Source organism: Sapajus apella, unplaced genomic scaffold (assembly GCF_009761245.1).
Source record: "Sapajus apella isolate SASKATOON/1434 unplaced genomic scaffold, GSC_monkey_1.0 scaffold35, whole genome shotgun sequence".
Classification (NCBI taxonomy): Eukaryota; Metazoa; Chordata; class Mammalia; order Primates; family Cebidae; genus Sapajus; species Sapajus apella.
In genome coordinates this window covers 11,689,347-11,706,705 of record NW_022436975.1, presented here as the reverse complement: position 1 = coordinate 11,706,705, position 17,359 = coordinate 11,689,347, and the positions used below count along the sequence as shown (strand labels likewise).

General features: G+C 40.4%; 1 protein-coding gene across 2 annotated transcripts in view; it reads left to right on the top strand.

Annotated features, from left to right (window-relative positions):
* CA8 (carbonic anhydrase 8) overlaps positions 1-17,359 on the top strand; it is a 96,127-nt gene that overhangs the window by 9,265 nt on the left and 69,503 nt on the right. For both annotated transcript variants that reach the window (XM_032296163.1, XM_032296164.1), the window contains exon 3: positions 8,939-9,063. In XM_032296163.1, coding sequence (XP_032152054.1) covers positions 8,939-9,063 — 125 coding nt within the window. The remainder of the gene's footprint in view (positions 1-8,938; positions 9,064-17,359) is intronic.

The following is a 17,359-nucleotide window of genomic DNA, read 5'->3' as shown; positions in this document are numbered from 1 at the left end:
TTAAAAAACTTTAAATCTGTTTTTCTGTTTTCAGTTTCCTACTCTGCACTGCCACATTCAGTAGTATCTCTAATGCTCCCACCTCCTGAGTCTTTCCTGGTGTCTTAGTCTGTTTGGCTGCTATAAAAAAATACCTTGCAATGGGTAATTTATGAATAATAGAAGTTTATTTCTCATAATTCTGGAGGCTCAGAAGTCCAAGATCTAGGTGCCGACAGATCTGGTGTCTGTTGAGGGCTCTTCCTCTGCTCTGTACATGGTGCTTCGGTGCTGTGTTCTCACATGGTATGAGACAGAGGTTCAAACAGGCTCCCTGGAACCCTTACGAGTCTCGTCCCATCCTTAGAACAGAGCCCTCATCCCATTTACCTGATGACCTCTTAGACATCTTATACTGTTGCACTGGGGATTCAGTTTCAACATGGACTTTGGAGGGGGATACAGGCACTCAAACCATAGCATCTGGGCTCTGTGGTAGGAAGTGTCTGCCTCTTGTGGCCTTCTTCCTGTAGTTATTTAGCTTTTAGCTTTGTCTGTTTTGCTGAATCACTACACTACCTTTCAGTCTGCTTTCTACCACCGCCCAGTTTTTTGGGCATTTCTCTTTTGCTGTTGTTCTCTGATCTTGTTCATTTTGCTCCAGCAAATTATGCCCTTTTCATTTAGTGAGAATTGAGAAGGGATGGCAGATAAATGTTTGAGTGCAATCTTCCTTGTGTAACTGGAGGTACCCCCTGGAAATACAGCATACTGTCTTCGTAAGTTAAAAAAGAATCCACACAAGAAGCACAGTTCTTTTTAGAAATTAATGCTGACTTCACAATACCACGGTGCTAAAACTTCAGCCCTACCTGAGGCTGTGTTTGGCCTGGGTTATTGTATTTTTTATTTTTGCTCTGTTTATATTAAAAATCATAAAGAATTGCCAAAAAGGTTTAGAACAATTGTAGTATAATTTGAATGCTTAGACTTATCAAACTAAAACTTTTAACATAATCACAATGGTATTGTTCCTGTATATATAATCCCATCTGGGGTTAGAGCCTTAATTTAAATTTGAGGCTTTTCGGGGGCATGAGCCCTTCCCTTCATCCCTTTCTGCTGGAACTTCTCAAGCAAAAGTCACTGATTAACATCGTCCTCTAAATCCAATGGGCATTTTCATATTCTTACTGAACTTTAACTCTGCTGCATTTGAAATGGAGTTTTTGGAAGTTCTCTCTCCTGTTAGTCTCTGGGCCACACAGTTGCCTGCCATGTCTTCCTGATTTTGACTGCCTTTTCTCTGCTGGTGCTTCATGTTCCAGTGTGCTTAAATAACAGCGTTTCTCAAGGTTTCCTCCTGAACCCTCTTCTCCTGCATGTACCCCGTGAGCAGCGCATCTGTATAGACTGTGTGCTCCTTTGTTCAATGTTCTGTTTCCCCGTAGACAGCAGAGGAGCTTAGGAAAGGGGCCACAGTGACAGGCTCTCTGAGTGGCGTGGACCAGCCTCTCATCTCAGACTCCCTGACAGGTGGGTGGGCAGCCTTAGCTTGAATAGCTCAGGGAAGGAAATCCGTTTCTCACAAGAAAATCCATTTTGCTTTTGAGCAATTCCAAAAGTTGAAAAGTTCTATAGTCTCTGTCATTGTTTCTCTTTTAGGTCTTTGGACCTATTTAGAACAAATATAATTATATTTCCACATAGATGTTCTTTCAAATACAAGCAATTGCCATTTTTCTTTTCAGATATTCTTAGTTCTTTCAGCTGTTGCTCACGTGACAGTCCTCCATCCCTCAATACTTACTTATTGATTATTTGTGATGGGAGTTACAGAGTCACTTGTCTTTTAGACTCAGGAAGATATAATACTATATATGAGAGCAACCAGGAGAGCAAAAGATTGTAAATAGCTACTGATCCTCTGCTTCATCTGCATTGTCAGCAGACAAGACAATAGGGGTGGTGGGGACTGCAGGAACTGGCAAGCTGCAGAGAGCAGGCTTAGCTTGCCAGATGTTTAATGTGTGAGGAGAAGCTGGAGATGTGCACCTGCGAACTAAACATGTGTTCACTGGTTTCATCTGGCCTGCAGGCTGTGGTTGGCAGTCTTGGTTTCATCTTTTGCAAGCAGTTACATGCTTTGGATAAGGTAAGTATAAATCAGATCCAAAGCCTGCCCTCAAGGAGGATTCAATGGTAGGTCATAGAATATATTATAGCTATACAAGGAGAGATTATTTTTGGTGGAAATTCTTAGGGAAGGATTTTTTTGTGGAGTAAATAGCATTTGAAATAATCCTTGAAGGATGAATAGCATTTGGATATGGGGAGCCTGGGGTGGGTGGGAAGAAGGGACAGCTTGCAAAAAGGATACAGATATGGGAAGTTCTAGAGGTTGTATATGGAAAGGCTAATCCTTCAGTATGTCTGGAAGAGAAAATTTGTTCATGCTAAAGGGGGTTAACAGGAAATATAATAGAGAGGGTATGCTGGAGCAAATTCATGAGGGACCCTGCACAGAGGCTAAAAAGTAGAACCTAAATTTTTTTAGGATAAAGTCATAATTAGAACATTGCTTAAAGAAAGTGAAGCTGGCAGCACTGAATGAGATGCGATCTGGGAGAGTGTGAGGCAGTTTGAAGGTTAGTATAAGAGATTCAACCAAAACTGCAGGCATTGCAGTATCAGTGGAAAAGGAGGGAAGACAGAGGAGTGAACTCTGTGATGCAATCTGTGGAATCTCATGGGTTAGTTATGTGGAGCAGGGGAGTGGAGGGGATCAGTGAAGAGATGGCTGGGATGGACCCCCATAACTGGACCCGGTTTCAGATTCTGTTACTGTGTTTCTACCTCTGCCCTGGGCAAATTTCAAGGTAGCGGAGTCCCTCCCTTCTAACATGGAGTCAAAGCAAGCATCACATTTTAGGGTGATCTGACCAGCCTGTTGATCCTGTTATCTATCCTGGCGTATGGAGAATTTTATTAAGGCTGCCACATGTATCATTTAGCTTCTCAGCAGGACAAATGGGTCACCGTCCCTTAGGAACCTTAATATTTAAGATACACAGGCAAATTAAAATTAAACATCTTTGCAGTGGTATAAAGAGGAGTGTAAGCACAAGCACAAAAAAAAATTCTAGATTTCTAGCTTGAGTGTTTTGATACTGAGATAGTGAGAAAATGCTTGAGGCTGCCCATACTTGTGCAATAGTGTCACTCCAGCTTACTATAAGCGATGTCGTAAGGGTAATGACAGTTTTAATGGACCATCATTATGGGAGAAATTGCTAATCAAGGTAGGTCATTTGTGCCCTTTGCTGTAACTTATTATAGAAACTTTAATTAGAAGATTTTACTTCTGGGTCTCTTACAATTCTCAATACTAATTTTAGGATAGATTATGATGATTATTAATCCTAGTTTCCCCCCCCAAACATGACAACTTTTTATAATATTTCTTAGCAACCGTTCTGATTTAAAGATGAAATTGTCAAAAATATCTTAAAAATTACTTTCACTGAAGAAGGGGCTGTTTTTTATTTATAGGAAATGTCAGGGCGAAATTTCCTTTTCCTTCTTTTTCTTTTTCTTTTTATAGACAGGGTCTCATTCTGTTTCCCAAGCTAGAGTACAGTCGTAGCTCACTGCAGCCTCCAAGTCCTGGGTTCAAGTAATCCACCCGCCTCAGCCTCTCTAGTAGCTGGGACTAAAAGCCTGCCACCATGCCCAGCTAATTTTTCAATTTTTAGTAGAGACAGGGGTCTTGCTATTTTACCCAAGCTGGTCATAAACTCCTGGGCTCAAGTGATTCTCCCACCTCGGTCTCCCTTAGTGCTGGGATTACAGGTGTGAGCCACTGTACCTGGCTGAATTAGTGACTGTCTTTGTTATTGGCTAACTTTGTTGCATTTGAATTACCTGGTTAGTTGCTGTCATCTGTATCACTTTGCTTGTGCTTTACTTTGCCCGGCCTACTCTCTGTGCTATTGTTGTGATCTTTGCCCTTTAAGAACTGAAGATACTTAATAGAACTATAGGTTAAAAGCCAAAAACACTCTAAAAATATTGAAAATTTTTTGCTTTTAAGGTTTCAAATGTTAAAAAAGAACTAATTAATACTATTTTGAGGGAAGTTTTAGAGATAGAATTGGAATTCCTTCAAAGTTACCCTGCGGTTATGAAGTCTTTAAACCCATTAAAAATGAACCCTTTGGAGATGGGCATGGTGGCTTATGCCTGTAATCCCAGCACTTTGGGAGACTGAGGCAGGCAGATCACTTAAGGTCAGGAGTTCAAGACCAGTCTGGTCAACATGGTAAAACCTCGTCTCTACTAAAAATACAAAAATTAGCCGGCCATGTTGGGGCACACCTGCAATCCTAGCTACTAGGGAGACTGAAACAGGAGAATCACTTGAACCTGGGAGGCAGAGGTTGCACCACTGCACTCCAGCCTGGGTGACAGTGAGACATCATCTCAAAAATAAATAAATAAATAAATAAATAAAATAAAAAACAATAAGTAAAATAAGATTGAACCCTCTGGATTCTTCGGGTGGTGCACCAGGGACCCTCTCCTGTGGGGGTTCCTCTGTGTTGGAGGTGTGGCTCTGCAGGCTCCATCTCCTGGCCTCACCATCTGCGACTGGGCATGATAGCAGCTTTCTAACTGGTTAGGCTTCCCTTTTGTTATTCTGTCATCTGTGCAGATACTGCACGAATAATATTTTAAATATTTTAAATTAAATAGTATTTTAAATACTGCAAGTATGATCATGTTAGTCCCCTGGGTAAAAGCCCTCCATGGTTCTGGGCAGGAGAAACTCCAGCTCCTAAGCATAGGCACGTCTCCTCCTCATGCCCACCTTCGACTCGCTAACTTCTGATTTTATTCTCCCAGAACGCACTTAAGTGGCTTCATGTCTCAGAGCCTTTCTCAGGCTCCTTGCTCTACTCTGCATGCACTTTTCACCTCTCAGCTTATTCAAGACTCAGCTGAGCTGGCATCTTCTTGGGAACGTCTTCTTGGACTTGATGATTCGCCCTTGTTATTGGCTTGTCCCTTGCTGGTTGGCCTCCTGCTACCCTTTCCCGTTCTTGATGTGTTCTATTCAGTTTAGTGCCTGAAGCACTGAGGCTGCCTGGTCAACACCGAGGCTGGATCTTTCTCGCTTATGCACTCAGTAATCAGCACAGGTCCAGGCGTCGAGTTGGTCTCAAAACTTACTGTCAAAGTCAAATTAAAAGAGAAGGAATAAAGCCTGAGCACTAGCCTTTGAATTATCTGGTAAATTTGTTTTTAGCAAAGGATTGTAGAATCTTAGATAGACTGAGATAAATGTACATACATCAGATCTTTATGGGGTTTTCAAATCTTGCAGAAGCTTCCTCAGGGAACTCTTTTTTATGTCTTATAAATACAATTGCCAAGTCTATTAAAGAGCATTAAAGAAAATGGAGGCTGTGGCAATGGCGTCAGTTTATTTTATATTCTTTTCACAATTTCCTTTTCTAAAAAAATTCAGCATGTCATCAGTAGGAGTTTCATGTTTTTTCCATTGTAACTTTATTGAACCGGATGACATCATAGCTAATACACCTGCCGTGTAGTGACCCAACGTTACTCAGCAAAATTTGATTTTCATAAATGTAGGAAAAGGCTACCCCTTCTGATATGATTCGTTTCTTTACTAAAAAAAAAAAAAATGTAAGCCGTAAAAAGGGAGAATAATGCCTGAAGAGGATGTGGCCAGAAGGATAAAACAGAGCCGCTATTTATTTTTAGTCCATAAACACAATCATTCTTGGGGGATGAACAGGTAATGCTCTTACCTGGAACCTCATAAAACTCTGAATTCAGAATTTGGTCATTTTTTATGGCATTGTGTGGCCATGTGACTTTAGTGTGGTTTAACTTTGGGTTATTCATCTGCAGCAACAGTGAAAGGTCCCCAGAGCCTGTTTCCTGGCTGACAGCCTCTTCTTCGTCACCTCTCCCTGGAGAACCAGGCCGGGGCAAAACACTTCCCTTTTCAGTGTTCCTTTCACTCCATAGAATATAACTATTTTATTGTAGTTTTATTGAGTATCATGACATCACAGTTAATAAACCTGCCACGTAGTAACCAGATATAATTCAGAAAAATATGATCTTGATAAATATATGAATTTACGCTTTAACCTAATAGAATGTAAGATCTACAAGGCTGGGGAATTTTGTCTGTTTTGTCAAAATCAGTGTATCCTAAATACTTAACACAGTACGTGGTATGTGTAGTAGATGACCAAAAAAAAAAAAAAAAATACCAGTTGGAAGGATGAGTAAACTCTCCTGGGTTTTGAAGTTCTTCCTATCAAAACATGGGTCTCTACAGTTTGAATTTCCACGGTGTTTCATTTAAACTGTCTCCAAGTTTAAGTGAAAGGCTTCATTGCTGTTAAGGAAATTTTGAGCATTGGTCATGTGGGGAGTATATTTTTGAAGCATGGATCTCTTTATGGTCCTCTGAAATCACTGTCAAGACCAGCTACAAGCTGTACCATTTATTTCCATATGACAGCACTAGTAGACTGGTATTTCTAAAAACTGTTCTGTTACATGTACATGTAACATGTTCTGTTACATTTACTAGTTGTTTACCAGTATAACTAGTAAACTGCTCTGTAACAGAACAGTTTTTAGAAATACCATGTGCCTTTGTGTGTGTGCGTTCTGAGTATATGTGATAAAGGGGTTTTGGGGAAGGAGTTTTAAAAATCCTCTTTTCCATTTCACATGTGCTTCATTTCATGATGCTCCTCTTTCTCTTTCCATAGCCACGTGGAGCTGAGCCTTTTCTAGGACCGTTTTATCGCTTTGTTTCAGAAGTGGCATTGTAGAACTCACCCACTGGGGCCTTGGGTCCCACTGTTGTTGGGGGTGACAAGGGGTTTCTGTTTTTTTTCTTTTTGGTTTGGGAGGTGAGGTCCACAGTGGGTAGACTCCTGGTCTCCTTCCTGGTATTTCTTAAGACCAAATTTGGACAGCCAAGAGAAAGGAATGAGTTGTGAGGTTATTTAGAAACATTTCGTACATTCTTAAGTCCACAGAATGGATGTTTTTTCGAAGAGGAAGGTGAAGTGAGCTTGTACTGTGGTTCTGAATATCTATAAACCTTTCTGATCCATGTATTAAAATGTTTTAGATTGTTCTGGGAAATAGGGTGAAGTGCAGTTCTCCGAGGAGCAACTTCAGTTTATAAATCTAGACTAAGATAATTCATTGTTTTGTAGTTCATGCTCACAGATACTGAAATTTGGCTTTCCCTGTTCCTGCCTCGCCCGTGGTACATGGGTCAGAAGATTCGAGTTCCAGGCCCTGTCCTGGAGCCTGCTCGGAGGCTGACTGCGGCAGGTCACACTCAGTCCCTCTCATGCCGCTCTTCTGCCCTGTCTGTGGAGTTGATGATAACACTGTCCTCTTGGATTTGTTGTGTGACCTAAATCAGACCAGACATGAGAACACTAAAATCTAAAATCATGCAGGACAATCTTATCCTAAAGGTCACAAATCTCACTTTCTCTTCCCCTTGATGTGACGTGTATCCACTCGAAAAATTAAAGTTACTTCTTGCTCTGGATGTTCCTTTTCTTCGTTATTTGAGCTTGTAGAAAGCTTGGGAGCAGATTTGTAGGGTATGTTGAGCAAGGACTCCATGACCTCCATTGTGTCTTATAGCCTCATTTCTCCGTCTATTTTCTGCCTCTTTCTTTGTTTCTCTTTGTTGTTCTTCCTAATTTACTCTGTCTGACTCTATTGTATGTACCTTGACCTAAGCAGCCTTAAATCCTTTTTGGAACAAGTCATTAGATGAAGAACCAACCAAACAAGTAAATATTGTTGCACCAATTGGCTTTCTTCTCTTTTGAGTTTTAGGGTAAGGAGAATGACAGAACTCTTCCTCGAGAGAGGTGTGGAATCTTCTGTGTCCTCCTCATAGGCAACCCAAGTGTGAAGGATGATCTGTTTTAAAACGTCTGCTTCTAGGAAGGGGAAGGTGTTGAATTTGGTTAGCTAAATAACGTAAAATTCTTAGCTGATACTGTTTAGAACTGGGAGTTGTTAGAGGAGATATGACCTGAGTTAAACAACTTTTATTTGTGTTGAAATTGACCATTTGTTTGTAAGAAATTTTATTTCAAGTTGGTACATATGCTGTCAGGGAGGTTTTAACTAAATAATTTTATTGCTTTAAGACAGGTTCTCATGCAAATGTATTTTTCATCATCCTTTAGTGTGCCCTTGTTGGGGATAAAGTTCTTGATCATATCCAGCAATGAGAAAGAGACACATGGTCCTGTGGGACTGATGTTAATATTTTGAGTATCTTAAGTATTTTATCGCAGTTTTATATAGTGTCGTTTGTGGTAATGAATGTCCATCATCTATTAAAGTGTGATTTCACTGTTGATTAACTTAGTGCTGATCAATCCTCTTCATGGATAATTTTGTTAGTCTACACACCTGTTGTCTAAATTGGAAGCCTACTAGTACAAGTGGATGATCTGCAAATGTGATTAATTTATTTATACATCTATAGAATATTATTGGTCAGAGAATCAAGCCATATTTTTGTCTCTTGATCAGTGCCAAGCTTAAGTCTCTAAGGGAGGAATTTGTTTTCCTTGTCTACTTCTAGACTGAAAACACACAGGAAATTTAAATATATATGTCATTACGAGTTTTTCAGAGTGTTTGAACTTCTACTATGTCTGAATGGCCAATACAAGAATGTCAGCCAAGCCTAAATAGTTTAAATTAACCTCACAGTTGTGATACATTTCTCATTTGGCTTTATGAATTTAGTCTGTAGAGCCTGTGAGAGCATTTTGGTGAAAAAAAATGTTTCTAATGTTTATAATCCTGAACTAATAAATGTGTGATGTAACTCAGTAACATTTATTTTCTTTTTCAGTTCTCTCTGGAGGACCATTGCCTCAAGGGCATGAATTTGAACTGTACGAAGTGAGATTTCACTGGGGAAGAGAAAACCAGCGTGGTTCTGAGCACACAGTTAATTTCAAAGCTTTTCCCATGGAGGTAAGAAGAACGAATCAGCTTGTAAAAATCTTGTTTTCTGAATAAAGTATTCAGTGACTTACTGAAATGGTTTAGTTTAAAAGTAGATGCATAGCCCTTGAATTTTATCAGTTTATGCTAAAATTTACAAAGTGCTTAATGCAATGGAAGCCTAGCGCAGCATGTGAAGCTTCCTGTCTACTCTCATGGCTTGGTGTGTGCGCATGAGCACGTGACCAGAAAGGCAACCGGTATTAAATTTCACCCTAGTGTTACTAATCTTGTAAAAATTCTGCCTCTGCAGATTCAGTAGTTTACTTTTATAGATGTTATGAATAGGTGACGAGCTGAAGACAACCATTGGAGAAACCACAACAGTAATGAAAAGTCTAGGTTAGCTAGTTGAAAATCCTGGGTTGGTTTTATTCACTCCAAACCACTGGGGGAGGGAGGGGGAAAGAGATTTTTCAAGAGTGATTCTTTTGTCCAAAGAATTCCCTCCCTGACTTATGTTCTTATTTAACTCCTGCTCTTTCTTTGATACCTGATTGAAATCTTAGATCTCCTGTGGGACTTTTTCTAGTTGCCTTCCTAGGCAGAATTCATTTCTCTCTCTCTCTGTGCTCCCTATATGCTTGATAGGGTGCTGCCACAGCACTGGCCCCATGGGCTGTACCATTTAGTATCCACAGCGTCTTTCTCACTGCCTGTGAGCTCCTGGGGACTGGAGCTCCCTCTCACCCACTTTTTACTCCCAGCATTTGCCCAGTGCCAGGCACAGCTGAGACAGACAGTTCTCGCTGGTGAAAGTGAGGGGATGTTGAGTTCAGTCCAGGCCTTGATATTTCTAGAAGGAACCTCAGTTTACCCCAGAAAATAGCCCTTTGGTGGCATATAGAAGCATGTTTTGGGGGTTGCTGGACTGCCAGTCTTTTCTCTGACATTCCCAACTGTGCATGGGCTTAATATTAAATATAAAATTGCTCATGACCAGATATGACATTCAGTGCCGCTTCAGTGGCTGGAAATCATGGCTGTATAATTTTATGTCAGTAATACATGTATTTAAGAGGATTCTGTTGAAGCGTTTCTCAGCATTACTTTAATTATAATTAAAAAAATATCTCTGGAAGCTCAGGATATGTCTTTCATTTAAAAAAACCTGAACCTTGGAAGTTAAATGTTCCATGTTTTGATGCTGGAGAGGAAAAAACCCAAATCGGTGTATTGAAGGGTGGAAGAGGTGTGCAGTGATGCGGACAGTAAGGAGAAGCATCTTCTCAGAGGCATTGATGGTGAAGGCCTTCAGCACTCACCTCTCTAGGAGCTGTTTGCTCAGTGCTTATAGAAATCCTCTCCTTGCTACTGCCTATGATGCTTCTGTGTCCCTTCTGGCTCCTGTCCCATCATCAGCCAACCTGACAAGGAAAAATTCACAGTAGAAGGCATCAAAAAGTAAAGAAGTCACGAAATCCAAGACAGTTAATGCCACTGGGTGGTAGGGCACAAAATGAGGGGCAGGACCACCCTAGACTGTCAGGACCTTTGCCCTGCCTCATTCTTTGGGTTTGAAAAGCCACTGAGTGCATTTCGTCTCAGCGCCCAAAGACAGACTCTAGTAACAAAAGTTCTGGGGAGAGGTAGCTGCAAATGGGGAGGCAGAAACTTCTGGATGAGAATTCCGTGGTTTTGCTTGTGTCATGCAGAACTTACAGCCATGGGAAGTGTAATTAGCGAGCTGCACTCTTTATACTCAGATAGCATTTCCAGACCAAACGTCCAGATTGGGCTGGTTTCTTTGTGGGGTTTCAACAGCTCTGGTCCATTAAGCACAGGTAATGGTTTGTTTCGACAAAGATTAAATCCTGGTAGTGAGGCTTTGTTTCTGCAGAAATATTTATATTTAGGAGAATGGAATTGCTGACTATGATTTTTCCAAAATATGTAGTGAATAATATTTATATTCTTTTTTATCCCAGATTATCCTTGATCCAATCCCAGAGAAAATACTTGTATCGGTCATCTGATGTGTGCTTAGTGCTCTATCCCGTTGAATGCGTAAATGCTATGGGTGTGCAGAATTAGAAGGAGATCTCTGCAAGCCAGAGTTTTGTTTATTGATTTATTTTTGTGGAAACTATGAAAACTGAGGTGGGTTTTGAGAAGGAGAGGGCTCTCGTGGTGTGGGAAAAGAGAGGAGAGAGGGTTTCCATGTGGAAGAATATCCTGGGAGTGGGGGTGAGTTGGCTCATACAGAGTTAGGTAGATAACTTACTACAGGTCCCCTGGTCCTGAACTGCCACCAAAGGCCACTTGAAGCACAGGGCATGGCCAGCAGCTCAGTGGAGAGTAAGACCAGATACCTTTTTGGGTACGTGATTTTTTTTCCAGTTTTTTTTGAGATCACTTTCCATATTTTGCTTCCATTTTAAGTCTGACTTTTTTTTTTTTCCCTCAAAATCACATATCTGTGCATCTATTTCTTTTTTGTTGATCTTATTGAAAATTAAATGGCTGGCTTGTTAAACAGACACCATAGGCAAATACTCTGTCACTTCTTACGTGGAACACATAGGAATGGCCTTTTTTTTTTTTTTTTTTCTTGAGATGAAGTCTTGCTTTGTCGCCCACATTGGAGTGCAGTGGCTTGGTCTCAGCTCACTGCAGCCTCCGCCTCCCAGTTTCAAGTGATTCTCCTGCCTCAGCCTTCAGGGTAGCTGGGATTACAGGTGCCCACCACCATGCCCTGCTGATTTTTGTATTTTTAGTAGAGACGGGGTTCTATCATGTTGGCCAGGCTGGTCTTGAACTCCTGACCTCAGGCGATCCACCCGCCTTGGCCTTCCAAAGTGCTGTGAGCCACTGTGCCCAGCAGGAAAGGCTTTTAACAGAAATTCATCTACCTGTCTTCCCTCACCTTTTAGAAATTATAAATATAACAACAGCTCTAAAAAGATTTTTGATACTCTTAGTAGTCAGCACTGACAGGATTTCAAAAATTAACACAATTTGGTACTCTAAACAGTTTAAACTGCAGCTCTTCACTAAGCAAGATGTATAAGGCATGCCATTTGTGTTTTTCCTTCTTGAGACCTGTAGGTTTCAGAAACACACATCCTTCCACAGCCATCTGACGCTGCTTACTTACCATGCTCTCATCTCGTAAACCTGAATTCTATTGTGAATACTCCAGGTTTATGCTTAAATGACAGTGCCTTAACAAGAGAAAAATGTAATCTTGCTGCATTTCTTCTCCTGTTACCTGAAAGGGTTTCACTATGTTTCCCAGGGTAGATTTGAGCTGGTCTCAAGGGATCCTCCTGCCAGCTTCCTGAGTAGCTGGGACTATAGGTGTGCACCACTGTGCCCAGCTCCAGCTAGAATCCTTTTACATAATGTGCGAGTATTTTGCATTGTGATATTCAATCAAGACATTCATGTGAGTGTAAGATTTTTGATTTAAGACAAGTTTGAGATCAACTAAAACTAATTATCGTGTGTTGGTTCTTCTGGTGGCTGTGGAAGGTCCTTATTTTCTTTGGATTTTGTCTTAGCTTGTGAAGTCCAACTTCAGCGCTATATGAATTTTTTTGCCATTTTGCTAACACACTGCTACACTCCATGCATTCAGCATTCCACTGGAACTGTTTATTCCCTTCATGTTAACTTTTGTTACAGATATCAGACTCCTGGGTATTGAGGGTCACAGGTACATGTTCTACTTTCAGGCTGTGTGTTCTATTTGGGTCATTTGTCTGTGGACACTGCCATCTTTGCTGCTTCAAAGTAGCCTAACTCGGTGGTCTGTGTGATTTTTAGTAAATTATGATGAATTTTTACACACGAATAGCTACTCTCATAATTCCAGGGAGGAAAGCTTCTCAGGCAGTTAGATTTTATTCTGGATCAATAAAAAATATTTAAAAAGTGATGGGGAGACCAACAGTGTGTCAAGTTTTAATTTTTCCAATTAAGAACATTACTCTCTGCTGTCCTTATCATTTTATAAAGAGAGAATCTTTAATAGCCAAAGGCATGGACCCATAAATTGAATATATTTAGATTTTTAAAAACATATCATTTCAATTTTTCTTGCATTACTACAGGTGAATGATAGTTTGTCAGAGATAGGCACCGTTCTGGCCCACAGACTAGCAGGAGATTGTGTATGGTGAACCTGACTTTCTTGCCTTTTGAGTCTAAAAGTCTATGGTTTAAGAGTGAATTGCTAAGAAGGAGTTCCAACCATATTGAGGCTGGACACTTATCTTCCTTTATATTGTGTTTAAAGAGCAACTATTGCTCTGTATATTCTGGAAGGACTTAGTGATGATTGTGCCACATACCAGCTGTTGATAGAAAGTTGAGTGCATTAGTTAAATAGAAAAAAAAATTATTGTACAGAGCAGGGTGCTTTAATTGTGAAGAGTCTAGGCCTTGGTTGCAAAATAGACCAACAAAAATATTCTGAAGACTGTATCTCGTAATATAGTGCTAATCCTTAATACTACATTTGGGCCCTGGACCAGGTCTCCAGATAGCCCACATTTCTTCTTCTCTTTCCAGGCAAATGGTGGCATTTGGTAGTTAGTGTTTTCTTAGTAAAAGTGAATGGTCTTTAAGGTTGCTGCTTCCCAAGTCATTTGCATGTTCACCTCACAGAAAGATTTATTTTTATCCACTTATTTTACTATTCTAAGGAGATCCCAGGAAGAGTTCGCCTGGTTAATAGTGAAATCATGACCTTTCAAGTTATTTTACTTTGAGGAACATCTCAACTAGAGTTTCAAGTTTGTTGAACCTCTTCTAAAACAGGGACTTCCATTGATTTTCCAAAGAAATGGAATGGGATGACTTTATTTGTGAGTGAACATTCTGAAGATTGGATACAAGATATAACACTAAAGAAATAGAGATTTAAAAGGAAATTTTGTGGTCATCTATTCCTAACTCTTATGTAACATAGAAGAAATCTGTGCCTTACAGGCTGTGAAGTTTGAGTGGCTTTGTGACAGCAGAGGAGGGGTGTGTGTTGCAAAGGTGGAATCCCTGCTACCTCCAAGAACAGGGTAAGGGAGGCAGTGGATTTAGTAGAGAGCCTCCTCCTGCCCACTTTACGGAGATGCTCACTGAGGTCTGGGGAGGAGGAGGAGGGAGGGTAGCTCAGGGCCATAACCTCGGAAATGGCCTGTGAACTGACTTCTGCTCTAGGCAGTGCTTTTTTCACTTTCCAAAGCGAGTTACCAGGAAAATCAACTCTAGTTTGAGATTTCATTTGTAGCTGTAGTTAATACTTTGGATTGAGGTTGCTTTGGGAGTAAAAAGAAAGGTTTGTATTAAGAGGAGTTAGGACTGACACTAAAGGAATGATTTGAAATTTGAATGTTCAGCTTTTCTGGGAAGTCTTATTATTTTGACCAGAAAAAAGGAACAATTTGTCTCTAAATATAATAATTATTATGATGATGATTATTTGGTATCCTGGACTCTCCCAAGGAGCTAGCAGATTGAGCCTGTGTATAAATAGATGAAGGAGTTAGAGGCTTGTGCAGTGACCTCTCCAGAAGTCGTGATTGCAGAAAAAAAAGCAAAAAAATTTTATGTTTCCTGAATTCTAATGAACGCTTGCATTTTACTTCATAAAAATCATGGTTTCTGCTTTGCTTCAGCATATTTATTTTTACATTTCATGCAGAAACCTCAGAGTTTACTGTGTAGAAAATGAATTACAATGTTGAACAAATGATCTTTTAACTGTATTCCCACTCAGAAGTGTGTAAGACCAACTTGACCTTTGAGAAGTCACTTTGAAGCTACTTTTGATTTTGTATTTGTTAGTATTTCTTTTAGTAGCTCATTCTTTGTTGTTTGAGGATGTACAGAAGGTTGTTTTGGCAAACTAAATTTGAAAAAGCATTTGTATTAAACCTGATTTTATGAAATTTGTAGAAAAACTAAAAATTAGTTCCTATAAATGGGTATAATATATAATTAATGTACGGATAAGGTTATAGATACAGCAGGTAGAAAATATTTTAAATTGTGCTTTGAAAGATCTAAATTCTACAGAAAATACATTTCCTGTCAATATGTTTTCAGACAATAAATAGCCTGAGATTTGAATATATAGTTCATAACTGGGGTGTCCATCGAAATAACACATAATCATCCATTCATTCTTTTGTTTTTCCATCCATCCATCTATCCATCCATCCATCCATCCATCCATCCGTCTGTCTGTCCGTCCATCCATCCGTCCATCCATCCAGAGTATTTCATGTTCAGGCCCTGGACTAAGTGCTAAGGAGACAGCTATGAGTACAACAGACAATGAAGTTTTCAGACAGTGGGGGAGTTTGAATGCAGTTTGCAGTTTGTCTCCTATTTGTTTTTTTTCTAAATGGGCAAGTCTTTAGAACAGGGATCCTCAAGCCCTGGGCCATGGACTGGTACCTGGCCTGTTAGGAACCTGGCTGCAAGCAGGAGGTGACTGGTGGGCCAATGAGCATTACCTCTTGAGTCTGCCTTCTGTCCGATCAGTGGTGGCATTAAATTCTCATAGGAGCATGAACACTATTGTGAACTGTACATGTGAGGGATCTACGTTGCACACTCCTAATGAGAATCTAATGCCTGATCATCTATTACTGTCTCCCATCACCCCCAGATGGGACCATCTAGTTGCAGGAAAACAAGCTCAGGGCTCTCACTGATTCTACATTATGGTGAGTTGTATAATTATTTCCTTACGTATTATAATATAATAATAATGGAAATAAGTGTATAATAAATGTAATGTGCTTGAACCATCCCCAAACCATCCCCTGTCCCCAGGCTGTGGAAAAATTGTCTTCCACAAAACTGGTCCCAGGTGCCAAAAAGGTTGGGGACTGCTGCTTTAGAAAATACAGTAGTCCCCTCTTTGTGGAGGATACATTTCAAGATTTCCAATAGGTACCTGAAACTGTAGCGAGTACCAAACCTACATATATTAATACTTGCTTTTTTTTTTCCCATACATACATGCCTGTGATAAAGTTTAATTTGTATATTAGACACCGTAAGAGATTAACAAGAACAATAATAAAATTATAACAGTATGCCAACATCACTACTTTTACACTTTAAGACATTGTTAAGTAAAATAAGGGTTACTTGAACCACGAGCAGTGCAGTACCAAGACACTGAATCTGATCTCTGAGAGGACTCTTAAGTGGTTGATGGGCAGGGAGTGTGCACAGTGTGGAGACGCTGGACAGAGGGAGGATTCACACCCTGGGTGAGATGCAGCAGCATGGTGTGAGATTTCATCACACCACCCAGAATTTAAAATGTATGAACTGTTTATTTCTGCAATTTTCCATTTAATATTTTTGGACCGCAGTTAACTGAAACCATGGAAAGCAAAACTGTGTTTCTGTCATATTCCCCTAAGCTGCCTCTGCAGTATGCAAATTCAGGCCATCAGAAGCTAGTTAGAGGAAGAGTTTGAAGACATTTCTTAGAATGCAAATATGTTGTTTGAGATGTGAATGACTGTCAACCACACAAAATATTTATCAACCAGTATGTGAAAGGCATTGTGCTAGGTATAACCGGTCATGGGTCATTGTAGGCTAGACTAACTTCAGTAATCCAACAAAATTAGAATCAGTGAGATACAGGGGAGGAAGTGTTCTTGATGGGGAAGAGTTAAGGAAGGAGTAGGTTCTGAAGAGCCACTAGAGAACCTGGGACCCCTGTGGCTTCCTCCCTCAGGACTGTGGCAGTGTGGGAGGAAGTACGAATGATGTAGTTGGTGAGTTTAGGCTCCAAAGATGAAAAAAACCTAGATTCACATCTAACCTCTGCAATCGTAGGCAAGCTAGTAAACCTCTTCCAACCTGTCTGTAAAGCTCATCTATGAAAAAGGGCTAAACATTAGCTCAGAGGTCAGCAAAGAGTAAACCCTGCTGTGTTTCCTATTTTTAGGAAGAGATGGAACATCAGAGTGGGATTGTGATTGTGATGATAAAAATCTTGTTAAAGCATCCTGAGGGGGACACAAAAAGCTTTTTGGGCTGGGTGCAGTGGCTCATACCTGTAATCCCAGCACTTTGGGAGGCTGAGGCAGGCGGATCACCTGAGGGCAGGAGTTCGAGACTAGCTTGGCCAAAATGGTGAAACTCCATCTCTATTAAAAATACCAAAATTAGCTGGTCATGGTGGTGGGTGCCTATGGCCCCAGCTACTCAGGAGACGAAGGCACGAGAGTTGTTTGAACCTAGGAGGTGGAGGTTGCAGTGAGCCAATATTGAACCACTGCAGTCCAGCCTG